Source organism: Phoenix dactylifera, chromosome 9 (genome assembly GCF_009389715.1).
Source record: "Phoenix dactylifera cultivar Barhee BC4 chromosome 9, palm_55x_up_171113_PBpolish2nd_filt_p, whole genome shotgun sequence".
NCBI classification, from domain to species: Eukaryota; Viridiplantae; Streptophyta; class Magnoliopsida; order Arecales; family Arecaceae; genus Phoenix; species Phoenix dactylifera.
Genome location: NC_052400.1, coordinates 10403882 through 10419138, shown reverse-complemented (window position 1 = coordinate 10419138; position 15257 = coordinate 10403882). Strand labels below are relative to the sequence as shown.

The 15257-nt window shown below is 38.2% G+C and overlaps 1 protein-coding gene across 3 annotated transcripts in view; it reads right to left on the bottom strand.

The window, feature by feature from the left end:
* Nucleotides 1-15257, bottom strand: part of LOC103705757 (aspartic proteinase 39-like) — a 34284-nt gene that overhangs the window by 774 nt on the left and 18253 nt on the right. Inside the window, exons 8-10 of one of the 3 annotated variants that reach the window (XR_005513288.1) lie at nucleotides 10438-10513; nucleotides 4791-4862; nucleotides 2121-2190 (exon numbers count right to left, since the gene is read on the bottom strand). Coding sequence is in view for 2 of the 3 variants with exons in the window: in XM_039129988.1 (XP_038985916.1) it covers nucleotides 4791-4862; nucleotides 10438-10513 (148 nt within the window). In the remaining variant the exon portion in view is untranslated. The remainder of the gene's footprint in view (nucleotides 1-2120; nucleotides 2191-4790; nucleotides 4863-10437; nucleotides 10514-15257) is intronic. The other 2 variants (XM_039129988.1, XM_039129989.1) reach the window with 2 other exon arrangements.

The following is a 15257-nucleotide window of genomic DNA, read 5'->3' as shown; positions in this document are numbered from 1 at the left end:
GAAGGGGTACGATCACTTGCATCCTATTTAGAGCTTAACTATTGAGTGCTGATAGATCATAAATTCATGACCTGGTTTTTAAACCTAAAAATAGATAGCATGATCATGTCTCAAGGTTTTTGACAATTAAACTAATGACATATAAACCAGAACACTGCATTGTTTATTATTGCAGAAGAGACTATTGATTTCATGGTACCAGTCTTATACAGAGCTAAGCATAAAGAAAGATGGCTGCTAGTATAAAGCACATTTTCTTTGAACAAGTCCAATCCCCACCATCTTGGCCCAACTTCATGACACCTTTCTAACATAAATTCCTACTATGATCTACAACAGCATAAACCTTTGCATATCTTTGTTTACAATTTCTATCCAGAAAATTTGTATATTCCAGCCCTCCCAACCCCGACGTTCCTCTCATTCTAATTCTCTCTACTGCAAGAAAGGGAAAAGCAACACACTAGAAACCTATGGAAACCTTCCCTAAGGTGCACGTGTTAAGCATATAATAGTAAACATGCAGACACTATCTTCTCATGTTGTGTGTTCATGGCATACGAGGACATAGTTGATTGAAGTTCATACATTAACACTTGCCGCCAATCCTATGCCAGGATTTCTCTTTTGCATTTCAGTAGATCAATGCTTACATGACAAATAGATAAAGACGAAAGAATGGATTAACCTACCCCAGCACATTTTGCTTCCTTTCATATTTGAGCTAAAGGGCCACATATGACTTTGACGTGCCTTCACGAATAGTTCACTGAATATAATAACACAATTTGTTCCCTTATATAGTACAGCAGGCCTAGTGCCATGTCAACATATTATTGCCTAACTATTCCCTCAAAATTTATGAGAGTATGTAGAATAACCAAATGATTTTCTTCTTCAAGATATTATCTATATTCTATAGCTTTATATTCAAATCAACATGAACTAGTTGGGGTCGACTATTCAAAATATTACCTGTCTATTTGCTATATTCTCAAAAATATAACCATCAAGCCTTCCCCTAGTTATTTACAGACTCTTTGGATGCCCAGATTTCTTATACCCCGATAACTTGTGTTCGGTGGTTGAAGGCATCCATTGAGCACCCGTGATTACTAAGTTTTCAAGATAAGGGATTCCATGGGAAAGGTGGTTTCGGTTATCCCTAAAATACAGGAATTTAGCAGCCGCAGTTTTCAAGTTGGGCAAGTAACCTCTCACCACCCTGTTAAGTCGTTCTTGCTATCAAAAATAAAACTTCCATGCATATCCTATCCAGGTATCCAAACAGCCCCTTAGTCTGTCTAGGGCCAGCCATATGAATCCTCATTCGCTAAGCATTCCTATTGCAAAACAAGGAATGCCCTTAATGCACCAATGTCTACTTCGGATTAGTATCATAGTTCAACATGCTATTTATGACTAGCTATCAGCCCAACACCACAGGCTTTTGCCTTTTTCTCTGTGCTTGAGACCGGCTGCAAGGGTTTTATTTACCACATCCTCATGAATCACCAATGTTAACTAACAACAAAACCCAAAAACTGAGCTGTTAGGGAAGGGGTCAATAATGTATATCATGCAAGGATCTAAACACCGCTCGTTGGTATGATATTGATGGTATTGTGACGTTTCAATAGAAAAAGGGGTATTAGAACGGGTGCGGGACACTAGTTCTCTCTTGAATTGATTTATACTGAACATATGGGTCCGTACTAGTTCTGCACTGACAGTCCATACTAACCGTACCAGTTGCTTTTTATTCTTGTTAATATTGGCTATCTCGGTGCATCCAAACTGCACCTGTATCATATCATTTAGAGACAAAACCATTACGATGATCAATAATGTTATTTGAACCTTTGATATCTGCCCTTAGCATCCTCCCTCATGTGTGGCCTAGACCATGCACGTGAAGGCATGAATGAGTCGAGAACGACTCAAGATAATAAACAAGAAGGAGCCAAAAGAGAGAAGACTCAAAATAACAAATGCACGAACTAAAGAAAAATTCATTCAAAAGACCATGTTAGCCGCTATATCTCAAAAGCTTAAGTTGTTAAGGAAGGGGTGAACAATGTACATTAGGCTTAAACAACCAAAAGAAAATTAGAAATCACCTTTGACATGCGATGTGTTTGAGCTTCAATTTTGGATTCCGTTCTTTCTCATCGGTAGCATATTACCTAACTATACGAAGTGTAGTAGCTATTAGTTTTTTTAAAGCATCATAATTGAAGGTACAGACTTGAGATTTAGGTGAAACAGAAGGTTATGACATAATTTTAAGTGTTTCAACTAGTTTTTATTGAAACAAAATTTGGAGTCCAGGGAAACTTTGTCAAACTGGTTGAAAATAACTACCTACCACCACCAAAAAAAATAATAATTTAGTTTCAGTTCATGACCCATGAGATGGTGATGTTTCATGAGGAACCGATGATTCAAATCCTCGTGGGACATCTTGCGATGTTTGAAAAGGAGGCTGGAGCAGGCAGAGAACGAAATGAAGTAAAGCGAGAGGGGCGAGTAGAGTAGGTGGTGTATTGCATAGTGCAAACTTGCATTTTCTGCCCAACTTGTATATCTCCAACTGAACCATGTATAGAACCCAGTGGAACTATTCAAAATCCAAGGACAACCACTATGCAGTGTGGTTGCATACTGTGGCTACATGAGCTCTATGTGGCACAGGGGGTCTAGAAATAGTGAAATATATATGTGATGTGACCACATAGATCACTTCATAGAATAGTGGTAAGGAAGTTACTGAAAATTGTTGTGAGAATGGTCAATGATACGTGATAGTTTTAGATAAATAGAATTGTTCCATCAGTACAGCTTACTGAAAGATTTTGGATTTCAAGTAGCAGAAATCTGTGGGAGAATGGTTTAAGCAAATCATGGATGGAACAAGCATATGTTTTTTTACAGGTACGCTTGCTGGAACTTGTATATGCTCTTTTACATCCATAACATTTTATACATCTCCTTGAGTGTCATAATAAAATATAGCTTAAACTAAACTCCATATTGTGCAATTGGACCCCTAGACAACTAAAGCCTTTCAGCAATGCGAAATTTTTTTCAAGAATATTAACAAAATATTTCATCTCTGATTGATTTATGGGTGTTACTAATTTGGGAGTAGATCATAAAATTGCTAACCTTTTAACAAAGACAATTCCCCCTTGATTCTCTAGTCAAATATTATTATTTATTTTCCATATTGTTTTTCTTGACCTTGAACTTTTTAGATAAAGCTCATTATCCATACTTCTTTACATATACAAGTCTACATTTACCATGCAAAATTGTTTATTTACTAGCTACATATGTGCACCCCAGACTACATTACCATTGTTAGAGTGTGAACCCCTTTTTACAATACATTTGACTTAGTTTCCTAATAAGATAAGCATTCAATGTATGTTCTTGATATCAGTGTATGCATTTGTGCATACTGCTGAGTTTGTACATGGGCATGCCTTGAAGTACGATATGGTACTGTTAAGGCATTGGCACTAATAAATCCTTTAGTACCATACTGTACCGACACATTGTACTACATCTAACCTTTGCTCTGCCAGTGCCTTGAAGCGTATTGTTAGTTTATTTCCATATGTCTATGCCATGGTAGTAAACTACCGATACGAATTTCAGTATTGAGACTTTAAACCTTCACACGTGCACAAACGTTCATTTATTTACGAATCCTTCATATATATGCATTTGGCTGCATGCCCTAATCAAAGGCCTCTATTTGTTCCTCAAATTTGAAGGTATTAGAATCTAAGTTGATATCTAGGACTTTTGCATGAGGCTTCATACCTATCATGCTACATTGAATTTTCAGTTTGATGTAATTGTCGACCAGTTCACTATCAACTAAAGTTTTTGGAGTCAATTGGTTTGGTTAACATATTCATCGTCTCGGTACTGGACCCCGCATCGGTACCATGCTGGTATAGTGTTGGTACGCCCAGAATGACAGTCGGTTCGGTGTACCAAACTCAGTATGCTCCCCATAACGAGTCTCAATTCAATATCTATACAGTACAATACACCCAGTACGAGGTGGTATACACTGATATGGCGAACCATAAGAGCTTAAGTTTGCTAGAGGTTGTGAGTTTGAATCCCCTCCAAATCAGTTATTTACCTAATTATTCCTAATTATTTATTATCCATGACTAATGTTTTTTGTGTTGCCTTGTCTTTGCCTTGACTTGGTTCTCTCTCCACATGCATGGTCCAGGCCACATGTGCGAGAAGAGAGGCTGTTGAGCTCGATATCAATTGTTGAATCATTCCTTATCATCTTAGGTTTTGGGGGTCACTAATTAATTAGCAAAATTATTAATTGGTAGATTTCATAAGTCCTTTTCACAAGATTACCGTTGAAATTTGATAACTTGCCTGACAACAATCTTTTAATAGGAAAAAGGAGGGTTTCTGTACTTTCCTCGAAGATTTTGGATTCATAATATAATAAAAAAATGTTTATTGAAGAGTACATATTCAGGCCCATCTTTTGCCACCTATTATTAGTTAATAAACAAAAATTTCTGATGGTTCTTTCTACTTCAACTGCCTTTATAGGTGAACTAGGTCTGCAAACGTAGTTTAGTTCTTATGGAACAAAATTTCACCTAGTTACTTATTTGTAATCCAAAATCTTATACACAGGAAAATTTATGAAGCTAATCAACAAAGGAAATTCTAAAATTAAATGAAGCAATAAATTTGCAAAAAAATTCAAGATTAACTTGGTGATCAATGATACTTACAGTTGTGTTTGACCCAACCTACAACCTGATTCTCAAGATCATAAATGACTAACTTATTTGATAGGACCATATCTGCATTGACAGTATCATAAAAAGTGAGAGATTGGAGGCTAAATGGAGCTAAGATTTTACAATTTCAATGAGAAAAAACAAGTTGCAAATCTAATCAAGTTGTTAACTTCTGCAGCAATGAAGAAGTTTCACGAAATTAGAGGAACTGTTGCCATGATGCTTGGTAAGAGCAAGAGTATGAACCACAACTATATAATAAAAGGATATATAGGTATATCGAGACATGTATCCATGGACTGTGAAAAAATAATGAGACCAGCATTTTTCTGTTGACCTTTGTATTAGCATCCCATAATTAGTGGTGCTTTTGGACCACTCTTTTACCAACTAAAATGAGCATAAAAGCTTCTTCTCCACATATTTTTTTGGTCTATATATCTATTTAAGATTGGAAAAACTGTCACTGTGTTAAGAATAGACAAACTTCAGGTTTATGAACATGTTACATGTCCACTATGAAAGAAACAAGAATTATTGGTAGTATCTCTTAAATCATCGAAAGAGTTAGAGATTCTTGTACTTATAGTTTCAAAGTAGTTGAAAATTTAGCCCTTTTGCTTTTACAAATATGTGGCCTATGCCTATACCATGCTAACTCATCCAAAAAATAGGCTTCCTCCAAGTATGGTCAAGAATGCATTCAGGCAAGGAATGCTGCACCAGCCCGTACTAGCCGATTCAGCCCGTACCGGTTCTAACCGGTCCAGTTCGGCGTTAAAAACCGGTATCAACCTGAACTGGCCAACAATACCGACCCGTATCGGTTCCATTTCTTTGGGGCTTCTGGATGCGTGAACCAGGCTGAACCAGTGATACCGGTCCGAACCGGTACCGATGCCAACCGGTACACCTACCAGTATCGGTTCGGCGATCCTTGATTCAAGGCATGTGCCTAGTAACCACATATGGTCAAGAATGAATTCATGACACGTGCTAAGTTTTATCAGAACATGGTTGTTATCATTTGCCAAAATAGAGATGCTTCCATGGTGACAAATGGACAAATATGCTCAAGTTGACATAAATTCTAAATTTCAATCTAGAGATGTCTTGAATTGAAATGAGTTTCACTGTAATTACATTGGTACCTTGAAAATCAGGACCTGTTCTGAGAAAGTCACCAGTATAACAATTCAAAGGAAATGTAACTATACACACTGAAACCAACAATTCTTAACTTTCCCAAATGGAATATATTGATCTTTTAGTGAGACGCCAAATAGAATCTCTATTTGCAACTCAAGAAAACATGCCCAATTACCAAGAAACCTCACAAGATCATACTTAGCTCTATCGAGTGCTAAAAGAATCCTTTTTTCATTAGCTTAATAGATGCAAGAGATACTACTCTACAATTGGATATAATTTCTAGCTTCTGATAATCAGATCCTTCCATATTATCTAGCCACTTCCTACAAAAGCTGATACACACACATGCATGTGTGTTAAGGTCTCTACTCGAAGAGTTTCTGTTAATAAACTTAAATAAGAATTTTCTTAATAGGTTGTACTATGTCTGAGAAATAGGTGATTAGTGTTCTCTATTTACCATATGGTTAAACTATTAGGGTATCTAGAACAAGGTTTGCCATATCAGTGAATACCACCCCATACCTGCATGCCGTACCATATAGGTACCAACCGAGATTTGGTACGAGGGGCATACTAAGTCTCCATATGTCAAACTAACCCCATACTGGGTGTACAACACTATACCAGCATAGTATCGGCACAAGATCTAGTCTTGAGATAGCAAAAATTGACCTAAACATTCCTAGAACAACATTTTGAAAACAATTATGGGTAAAAAGACTTTCACAAATGGCATTTTACAAGCAACTTATTTTAAACTGCAGATTAGACACCAAAATGAGCTGGGCCCATGACCTTTGTTGATTTCATTAGCATTTGTTGTCAAAGCTTTGTAAGAAAGATGGGCAGTGGACGAAAGTTTTCATATGTAAGTATTCTTTGCAATGGGGGGCCTAACTCTAGTAACTAAATGTGCAAGCATCCATATGCTCTCAGAAAACAGAATGAAGAATCAATCTAGCTTGAACCTGTAATGGATTTGGAGAAAATTGATCAAAGTATCATACTTTTCCTCAAAATATTTCTATCAATTTCTATTCTAAATGATTTCACTCCATAGTTATAAATTTAATTTGGAATAGTTTAATACTAAAACTTATACTGCTAACAATATGCAGATTGTAATTAGACAAATGGTATTTCAATTATTGATATATCACATGAACATGCACTTTGCTTCATTTATTTGAGTTATGTACACTTTCGTAGGTTTCTTCCAACTTGTGTGAGTTGGGCATACCTAATCATGTTGGATCTCTAAGATCCAACATAGAGTTATGCTCGAAGCATGCTGGGCCACAAGATGTGGTTACATATTTTAACCAACCAAGTTGAACACTAGAAGTGTCATTTTTCCCATCTGGGAGCCCACTTGAGGAAGATTATCACGACTTTCAAAGTCTGTCTGGTGCCTATGACCATTGCATATAAAGCTGCTCCTTAGAACAATGAAAGATATTAGTGACAACCAAGGTCCGCCGTACCGGTACCGGTCGGCGTACCGGTGGCCGGCCGGACCGGTACGGTACCGGTCCGGTCCGGTACGTACCGGCTGGTACCGGTCCCGTACCGGCCGGTACGCGGTGGTTTCAAAAACCACAGCGCGCGGCGCTGTGGTTCTAAAAAAAAAAAAAATCGTACCGGTGCGAACCGGCCGGTTCGCACCGGTACGGGCTCCGAACCGGCCGGTACGGGCCCGTACCGGCCGGTACGCACCCGTACCGGCCGGTTCGGATAAAAAACAGGAAATACCGGTTTTTAATCCGTTCCGGTACCGGTCCACGGCCGGACCGGTACGTACCGGCCCGTACCGGCCGGTACGGACCGGTACGGCATTCCATGGTGACAACAATTTATCGATTGTGGTGTTTGATGGTTCAATTTGTCAGAGTGAATCAACATAAATTGTATACTCTAACATCCTTCAAGGGAATAAGATCTATTGTTTAAATGTCTAATGCATGTACAATTAATTAAAAAGCAATGTAGTAGTTTACATTAGAATCTAAAAAGATACCCCAATGTATTTTTTCTTATTTGTGGACAAAATTGCATATTTTTTGTCCTAGTCTCTAATAAGACACAACAAAGCATGAAGTATGACATTGAGCCTTACCCAACAACAACATGATAAATGATATCTTTAAACCTTTAAACAACTATAAACCATCATAAACCAAATATCAGAAAATTTGCAAGAACAAACACTTCAAATAAATTTTCAAATATAATTTGCACTAATGTGCCTTTGTTCTTCCTTGTCTAGCTAGTCCTAGGGCAATTATGAGCTTTCACTTATTATTTACCTTGAGCATGTAAATGGATCAGGTTAGGGTCGACTTGAATCAAACCGAGGAAATTTAATGTGAAACCTGACCCAATAACTTGATGAGTTGGTGAAAAGTTGCCATGAACTTGGCCTGGCCTAAATTTGTGTGTTCAACAAATAGCGAACCTGACCCGATCAGGTGTTAGTGTCTGGGTTTGATTTGGGATTTCGATTTTTGGGCTTGGATTAGGTACGAATTTCTGTTTAGAATTATGTTAAGGTTAGGGGTACAGATGAGCCAAGTTGAGTACTAAGCTTCTCAAGCTTATATGAAAGGAGACTTATGCTCAAGCTAAGCTTGACAACAGATTGGCAAGATTGTTGGCAAGCTTGGATTCTTCGTTAAAAGAACAAGCTTGCTATCAAGCTGAGTTGAGCTTAGCTTCTATTTGTTTTTTCAGGCCTAAATTGTTTAGGCCCAGCTCTTCTATGACTCAAGCTTCAAATAGAGTTTGAGCTTGGTTTATTTCTTAATTAAACAAGCTCAATCAAGATTGATGACAAGTTTGTTTGTGAACAGATCTGTTCACTTGCAAGCGAGTTGTAGTTAAGGGTAGTGGTGAGAGTTGTTCATCACCGAGAAAGGGATGGGCTAAAGGCCACCATGTGTTAAGGTGGGGTTTGGACCAACAATGATTGAAATGGGATGTGGACTAAACAATGATTGAGATGGGATGAAGGACATTTTAGTAGGAGATAAGAGATAGAACTTGGTTAGGGGATAAACAATGCAAAAAGGTCGTTTGGAGTGACTCACGAAAAAAAATGCCGTCTAGGGAATTGGCAAGCAGAAATGATAATTTGAGGGACTAACTATGGAAAGAAATCATATATGGGATTGATAGCAAGCAATGCATTGGCATCAAGTGTGAAGAGCGGAAAGAGGAGGGGGTGAGAGGGAGAGAGGGAGATAGAGGGGGGGAGGGAGAGAGAGGGGATCTCGATTCGTGTAGTGCCCATGAAAGCAAGCAAGCAAGTAATCAAGTAAGGGGGATCAGGTGGGGAAAACATAGGAGGCCTCCCAGCCAAGATAACAAGACTAATCATCATTATTTTTGAATATATTTTCAAGCAATAATCAGGTTTCTAATATAATATATATATATCGTGATATCTACTATTATAACTTGAAACTAGTTTTTAACACACATGTTTATTGGACCCAAGGTTCGCCGTACCGGTACCGAACCCCGTACCGGTGCCGCATTAGTATAGGCGTACCGAGTGTCGGTACGGTACCGTACATTCGGTACCGACCGTACCGACATTGGTGTACCGATACCGGTACCCACCGGTACGGGTACGGTACGCTCCATACCGACCGGTACCGACCGGTACAGCGAACCTTGAATTTTGGACCATTATGAAGTGGTTAATCTAGGCTTGAGCCTCAACTAATTATTATATCAAATAACTGGTTTAGGTCATAAACAAGAAATCAAGTCGAAATATTTTACCAAATCTGGATTAATTGGGTGAGGTAAACTATTGACAGGTCTACTTGACTTCTCTCATAACTAAAATTGGCCTGGCTAGGCAATTGGCAAAAATAAGGAGGCTTGTTGTTAGGTTAAGAACCAAATGTAAAATATTATCAAACTTTGACGGATCATACCTTGACCATGTGAGCTAACCCAAATAGGTGTAAGAATAGTTAGTTATGATAACCAAAAAGACTTATATATCAAGTTGGCAACAAAAGCAGTAAGTTATGAATTAAAAGAGATAACTTGTTACATAAACTGGATCCAGACAGTGACATTTAAACATCCATTCTTTAGTACTTTCAATCTAAAATATCATCTCAAACCAAATACTAAATGGATGCCTCAAAGCTATTGATTACCACTTAATGGGAAAGCTGCAAGGAGAAATTCTGAATTAAGATAAATATAAAAAACATAAATCAATCGAAAGCATTTCATTATATAAACTATGTTAGAAAACCACTATAAACTGTTATATATGCTAGTCCAGTAGGTTTTGATTGAAGATAGATTAGGATCATAACAATTTTGACTGTTATTAACTATTATACTCAGAATGTAAATTCAGTTAATTATAACTAATGTGGATATGGATTGTGATATAACCATGCTACTAGGGTAACATATTCCAAGGGAAACATAATATGCAATAAAAATTATTAAGTACCTCCTAATATAAACATATCTTTCCCATCCCTTGATTGTGCTCCACTATTTTGCCAACCCACACACCAGACATCTTCCTGCACATATACCATCAACTGAACAAAACTTGAAGATAAAATGATTTAAAAAATGATATTTTAAAGTTTTTTAAATGGAAAACTAGAACACTGAAATAATTTTAAATGTGGACAAGTAACATTTAGGAATAAGTGAATAACAAAAATTAATGGCAAATCAACATCATTAGAAAGTTGACGCTCTGTTCCAGATAATATAAGCCTAAAAATTGTAGGTAATACTTGCCAGCAAATCTAGTTTCACATATTAAAAGATAAACTGATTTATTCTAACTAAAACTGTAGAGAAAACTTAAAACATGTAAGAGGCAAACAAGATTAAAAAAGATCATTTAGAAACCAAGAATTGGCTGATACTGCAACTTTTTCTTTTGAGAATAATGATGTGAATGCTACCAACATTTCAAAGAAATCAAGTAAGAATTACCCATGTCAAACAAAAACTATGAAAAATACCTCCCAGGGATCCAACAGAAAACCTCCACCATTTAAAAAAAGGGGTTCGGCATCTTTTCTTTTCTTTTTCTTCTCTTTTTCTTCTTCTTTTTTTTTTTTTTGAGAATAATGGTGGGGAGCCACCTTCTAGGCCATAGCCTCTCCTAGTGCAAGTGCCATTGAGAGAGGAACCAACCAACATACTGAAGTTACTTTGGCTAATTTAAAGGACATATGTGCTGGCACATAATTAGTACTGTACAGAGATTTGTTGTCCTTTCTCAGGTTCCTGAAAGGCAACTGAAATTTTCAATTTATCCACATTTCAAATGAATATTGCAAATCAAATACTCTAACATAGCATTTTTATAGTTTCTGCAGTTTATTTTTCTGAACTCTAATGTTTGAGCAGCTATTGACATTTTATATTACTGGGCATCATCACAATCTTGATTTCCATATATCTTGAGTGAGAATTATTTTAAGTTTGATAGGAGATCTCCAGATTATTTTTATGGCTACGTAAAAGAATAATATTGTACTCTCCCACGAGTTTTCAGTTAGAATACAAGTGAAATATCTACTTTACCATAACCGCAACAAGGCTTTCTCATCCATTTGTGTCCTTTTCTCGGGTTTAACCTCAAATGTGCTTGATTAACCTCAACCATCTCACCTTCTTAGCATATGGTTTAGGTTGGCTTTAATCAGAAACTCTCATGCACGGATGTATGAATTAAATTCATAGATCAGCATAGAATGAGATGAAACAGGTAAAGAAAACATTTTACCAAGAAAAAATGGGTGCGAAAATGAGGAAAAGCTACAGAAAAAGAAGAAAGTTCAAGATAAAGTCTGAGTGTCTCAAGACAAGAAAGAGGCCCTTTGAAAAGATCAGGCCAATATGGTATGTTCAAGCATAGTTTAGGAGCTAAGGCTGCCAAATAACAATATGAACTCCAACAACCACCCAGTTCACAAATAGTGCACATGAATCTTTACGAGTGAAAAGGAAGAGAGCTAGGCTTTAAGTTGAATCTAAATAAAAAGGTTTTGACCTTCTACTAACTATTGGAAATGAAGATCAGATGAGGGTGTTCTAGGTAGAATTCACTCAACTAGAGAAGAGGCACGATTGATCCCATGATCTTGGCTTCAATTGGGAGTTAGATCTAAAAATGAGTCTCTTGAAAAGATGATACAATTCCTAAAGTGGTTGCGATTTGATAATTGTGGACAATAGAGCATTGAAATCGAGCAACAGAATTGTGAAAAGATTCTCAAGGCATTTATCCATTCCAATAGTGGAGAACATTGCCTTGGCACAGCCAGATCTTCTATAATGTATCTTTGTAAGCTTCGAAATTTCTTATAATTGTGAAGTGGAATCATAATTAGTGGCAAAAAAAGGACTCTAAGGTGTAGCACATTCAAAGTGGGACTTCCACAGAACTGAATATAGAAATAAAAAGAGACATATAATACATAGAGGATCACTAGGCTGTTGGGAATATAGTTACCATGACGGGAAACTGATGCGAGTTGAGAAACAATATGAAAGTCGGAAGTGGGAGACTACATTTTAGAAAAGTCTAAATGAGGGAAATGGGAAATTATAACATAACATATGCTAAATTTTATAAAAAAAACTATGAAAAAACAAAGAACTTGAAAGAAAAAATTGGGAGGGGAGAGAGTATTTTATCAAGCATTAAAAAGAAGTGGGAGTGCATCTGGAGCACAAAAGCCATACAAACAACTTATCTAGATGATGGGCACTCATGTTATCACTTCTCCAATCATCCCAAACAACAAAACAGCCTATGTTATTTTTCCTTCTTTAAAGAATTCTTAGGTGACCGGTACGGTGTTTTTCACCTGGGAGCCTCCACCTCCGAGTTTTCTCAAGGTCAACTTCGATGGGTCTGTCTTGGACGGAGGTATGAGGGGCGGCATGGGTTTTATTATTCGGACCCATCTGCCAGGGTCGTGGTGGCAGAGGGCAGTCAACTCTTCGACATATCGGTTCTGGATGCGGAGCTGAGGACCGCTTGGGCGGGCCTTCGTCATGCCCGGTGTGTTTTACAGGCCAGTTCCATCGTTCTGGAGGAGGACTCAACCACGACTATCAATTAGATCCGAGAGGTCCAAGGGGTAATGGTTGTGTCCACCCTTTGCTCCGAGATATCTCGGCAATGGTGAGGGATGGAGGGGCCTTCTAGGCCAATCATGTTTTCGTGAAGCTAATGGATCTGCGGACTAGGTGGTTACTTATGTAACCAGTCACTTGAGTAGCACCATGTGGGCTGGAGATGGAGAGTTGCCCTTAGCACTCCGAGGTATTTTATTTTTTGACTTTATTGGGTGCATCCGTACTCGTCTGGTATGATCCACCCACCTTAGCAAAAAAAAAAAAAAATCCTTAGGTGATGGGTGATGGTGAATAGTAGTAGCTGTAGAGAATGCAAGTGTTTCTCGCTCTCTCTCTCTCTCTCAGTGATGATGAGCGACACACTGCTCAGTTGCACCTCGCAGCATGATGGTGTTTTGACAACAAATAGGATAGATCAAATTAGGAGCGAGGAATGAATCTTTTTCTCTAAATCAGTTTCTTATCCGATAAGTTTCCTGTTCCATCAAGAGTTCATTTCTGGCAAGTTTCCCATACGAATCGCACTCATTTCCATATGCGTTTCTTAGGAAGCTCCTAATTGACCAAGAAATATGTTTCTTCATAACTATGGTTGAAATACTCTAAATAAGAGCCCCAAATACCATAACCTGCTACTCTAGTGGCAAACCTTTTCTTCCTTTCTTTATTTATTTTATTTAACCTTTTTTAAATTTTTTCTCTCGTACAATTATTTTCATGGTCGGCGAAACCATCCCGAACCGCCCAGTTTGGGGCGTACTGAGCCATACCGGCAGTGGAACGGGACAGTTCCGGTAACCAAAACCAAAAATCAGGACAGAGGGGGGGAAAAAGGAAAGAAAAGATAAGAGAGAGAGCGGGGGAGGGAGGAAGAGAGAGCAAGGAAGAGAGACGGAGGGTGGCAACCGGCCGGCAGAGGGCCACGAAGGGCCGGAGAGCCTGCGGAGGGGCGGAGGAGGGGTTCCGCCTCTGGTTATCTTGTTTCGTTCGAAACAAAGTCCCGGAGAGGCCCTTTTTTATTTTCAAAAATTTTAAGTGAAGTCAGCAAATTCCTTATTGTCGACTTTGCTTAAAATTTTCTAAAATAAAAAAGGCCCCTCTTCGGGACCCCTATTTCAAACGAAACAAAAAAACCGGAGGCAGAGCCCGTCCACTCCTCCACACAGCTCCCCGGCCCTCCGTCAGCCTCCGCCGGATGTCTGCCTCCCTCGCTCTCTCCCCCTTCTCTCTCTCTTTTTCTCTCTCTGGTTCTCTCCTCCCCCGCCTCCTCTACTATGTCGGTACGAATCTGGTACAGAACAGCATGAGGGCGTACCGACTCATGCCGTCGGGCAACCGGTCCGGGCCTCAGTTCTGGCACAGCAAACTTTGATTATTTCTAATTGACTTAATGGGACATAACTCCAATAAATGAATATACTAGCAACTTTCATAACCTATCTGTATTCAAATGCTGAAAATCTTAAATAAAGATTCTCAGATGATGAGTCTTACACTTGTCATGGTACTTATGATAGCCACCATCTCTTTTATTCAACCTCACTACCTGCTTTGCAAAGTTATCATTTTGGCAACTACACTAGATGATCAAATCTTCAAAATTGGAATGGAGGATTCATACTAAAGTCTTGAGGCAATTCTGGAATATGAGCATTGAACACTAAATTCTTCAGAATATTATGCAAGATCAGCATTTTTTTAATGAATGTTTTGGTACTTCCCCTATGAAATCTTTTAGGCCTCAATGGTATTATATTGCCATCATCAGGCCCAACACTTATAACTCAACCCTTGTAACTCAAATTGCATATATTTAATTTTAGTGCTGGGTGTCAAACACTTGAATCAGTAACGGTTCTCATCTGCCACTGATTTTCTATTATTGACATTTTTCTGCATTGTTCCCCATCTGAATTGGTTTATTTTTGCTGGCATCATTAGTATAAAACCCTTGCATTAGCTACTACCATATAGGAAAAACTAGCTGCTTGTGGTATTCCTATATCTTCCACTCATCACATACAAGTACGATCCAGCACACAGGACTGTACAACCAGAACATCCACTTTAAGCCTTAAGCTAAAGGGTCACGATGTTTTTGAAGGTCTCTATGAAGTTCAGCCTAAGTGAAAGAATGGTTCTACATCATGTGACAAG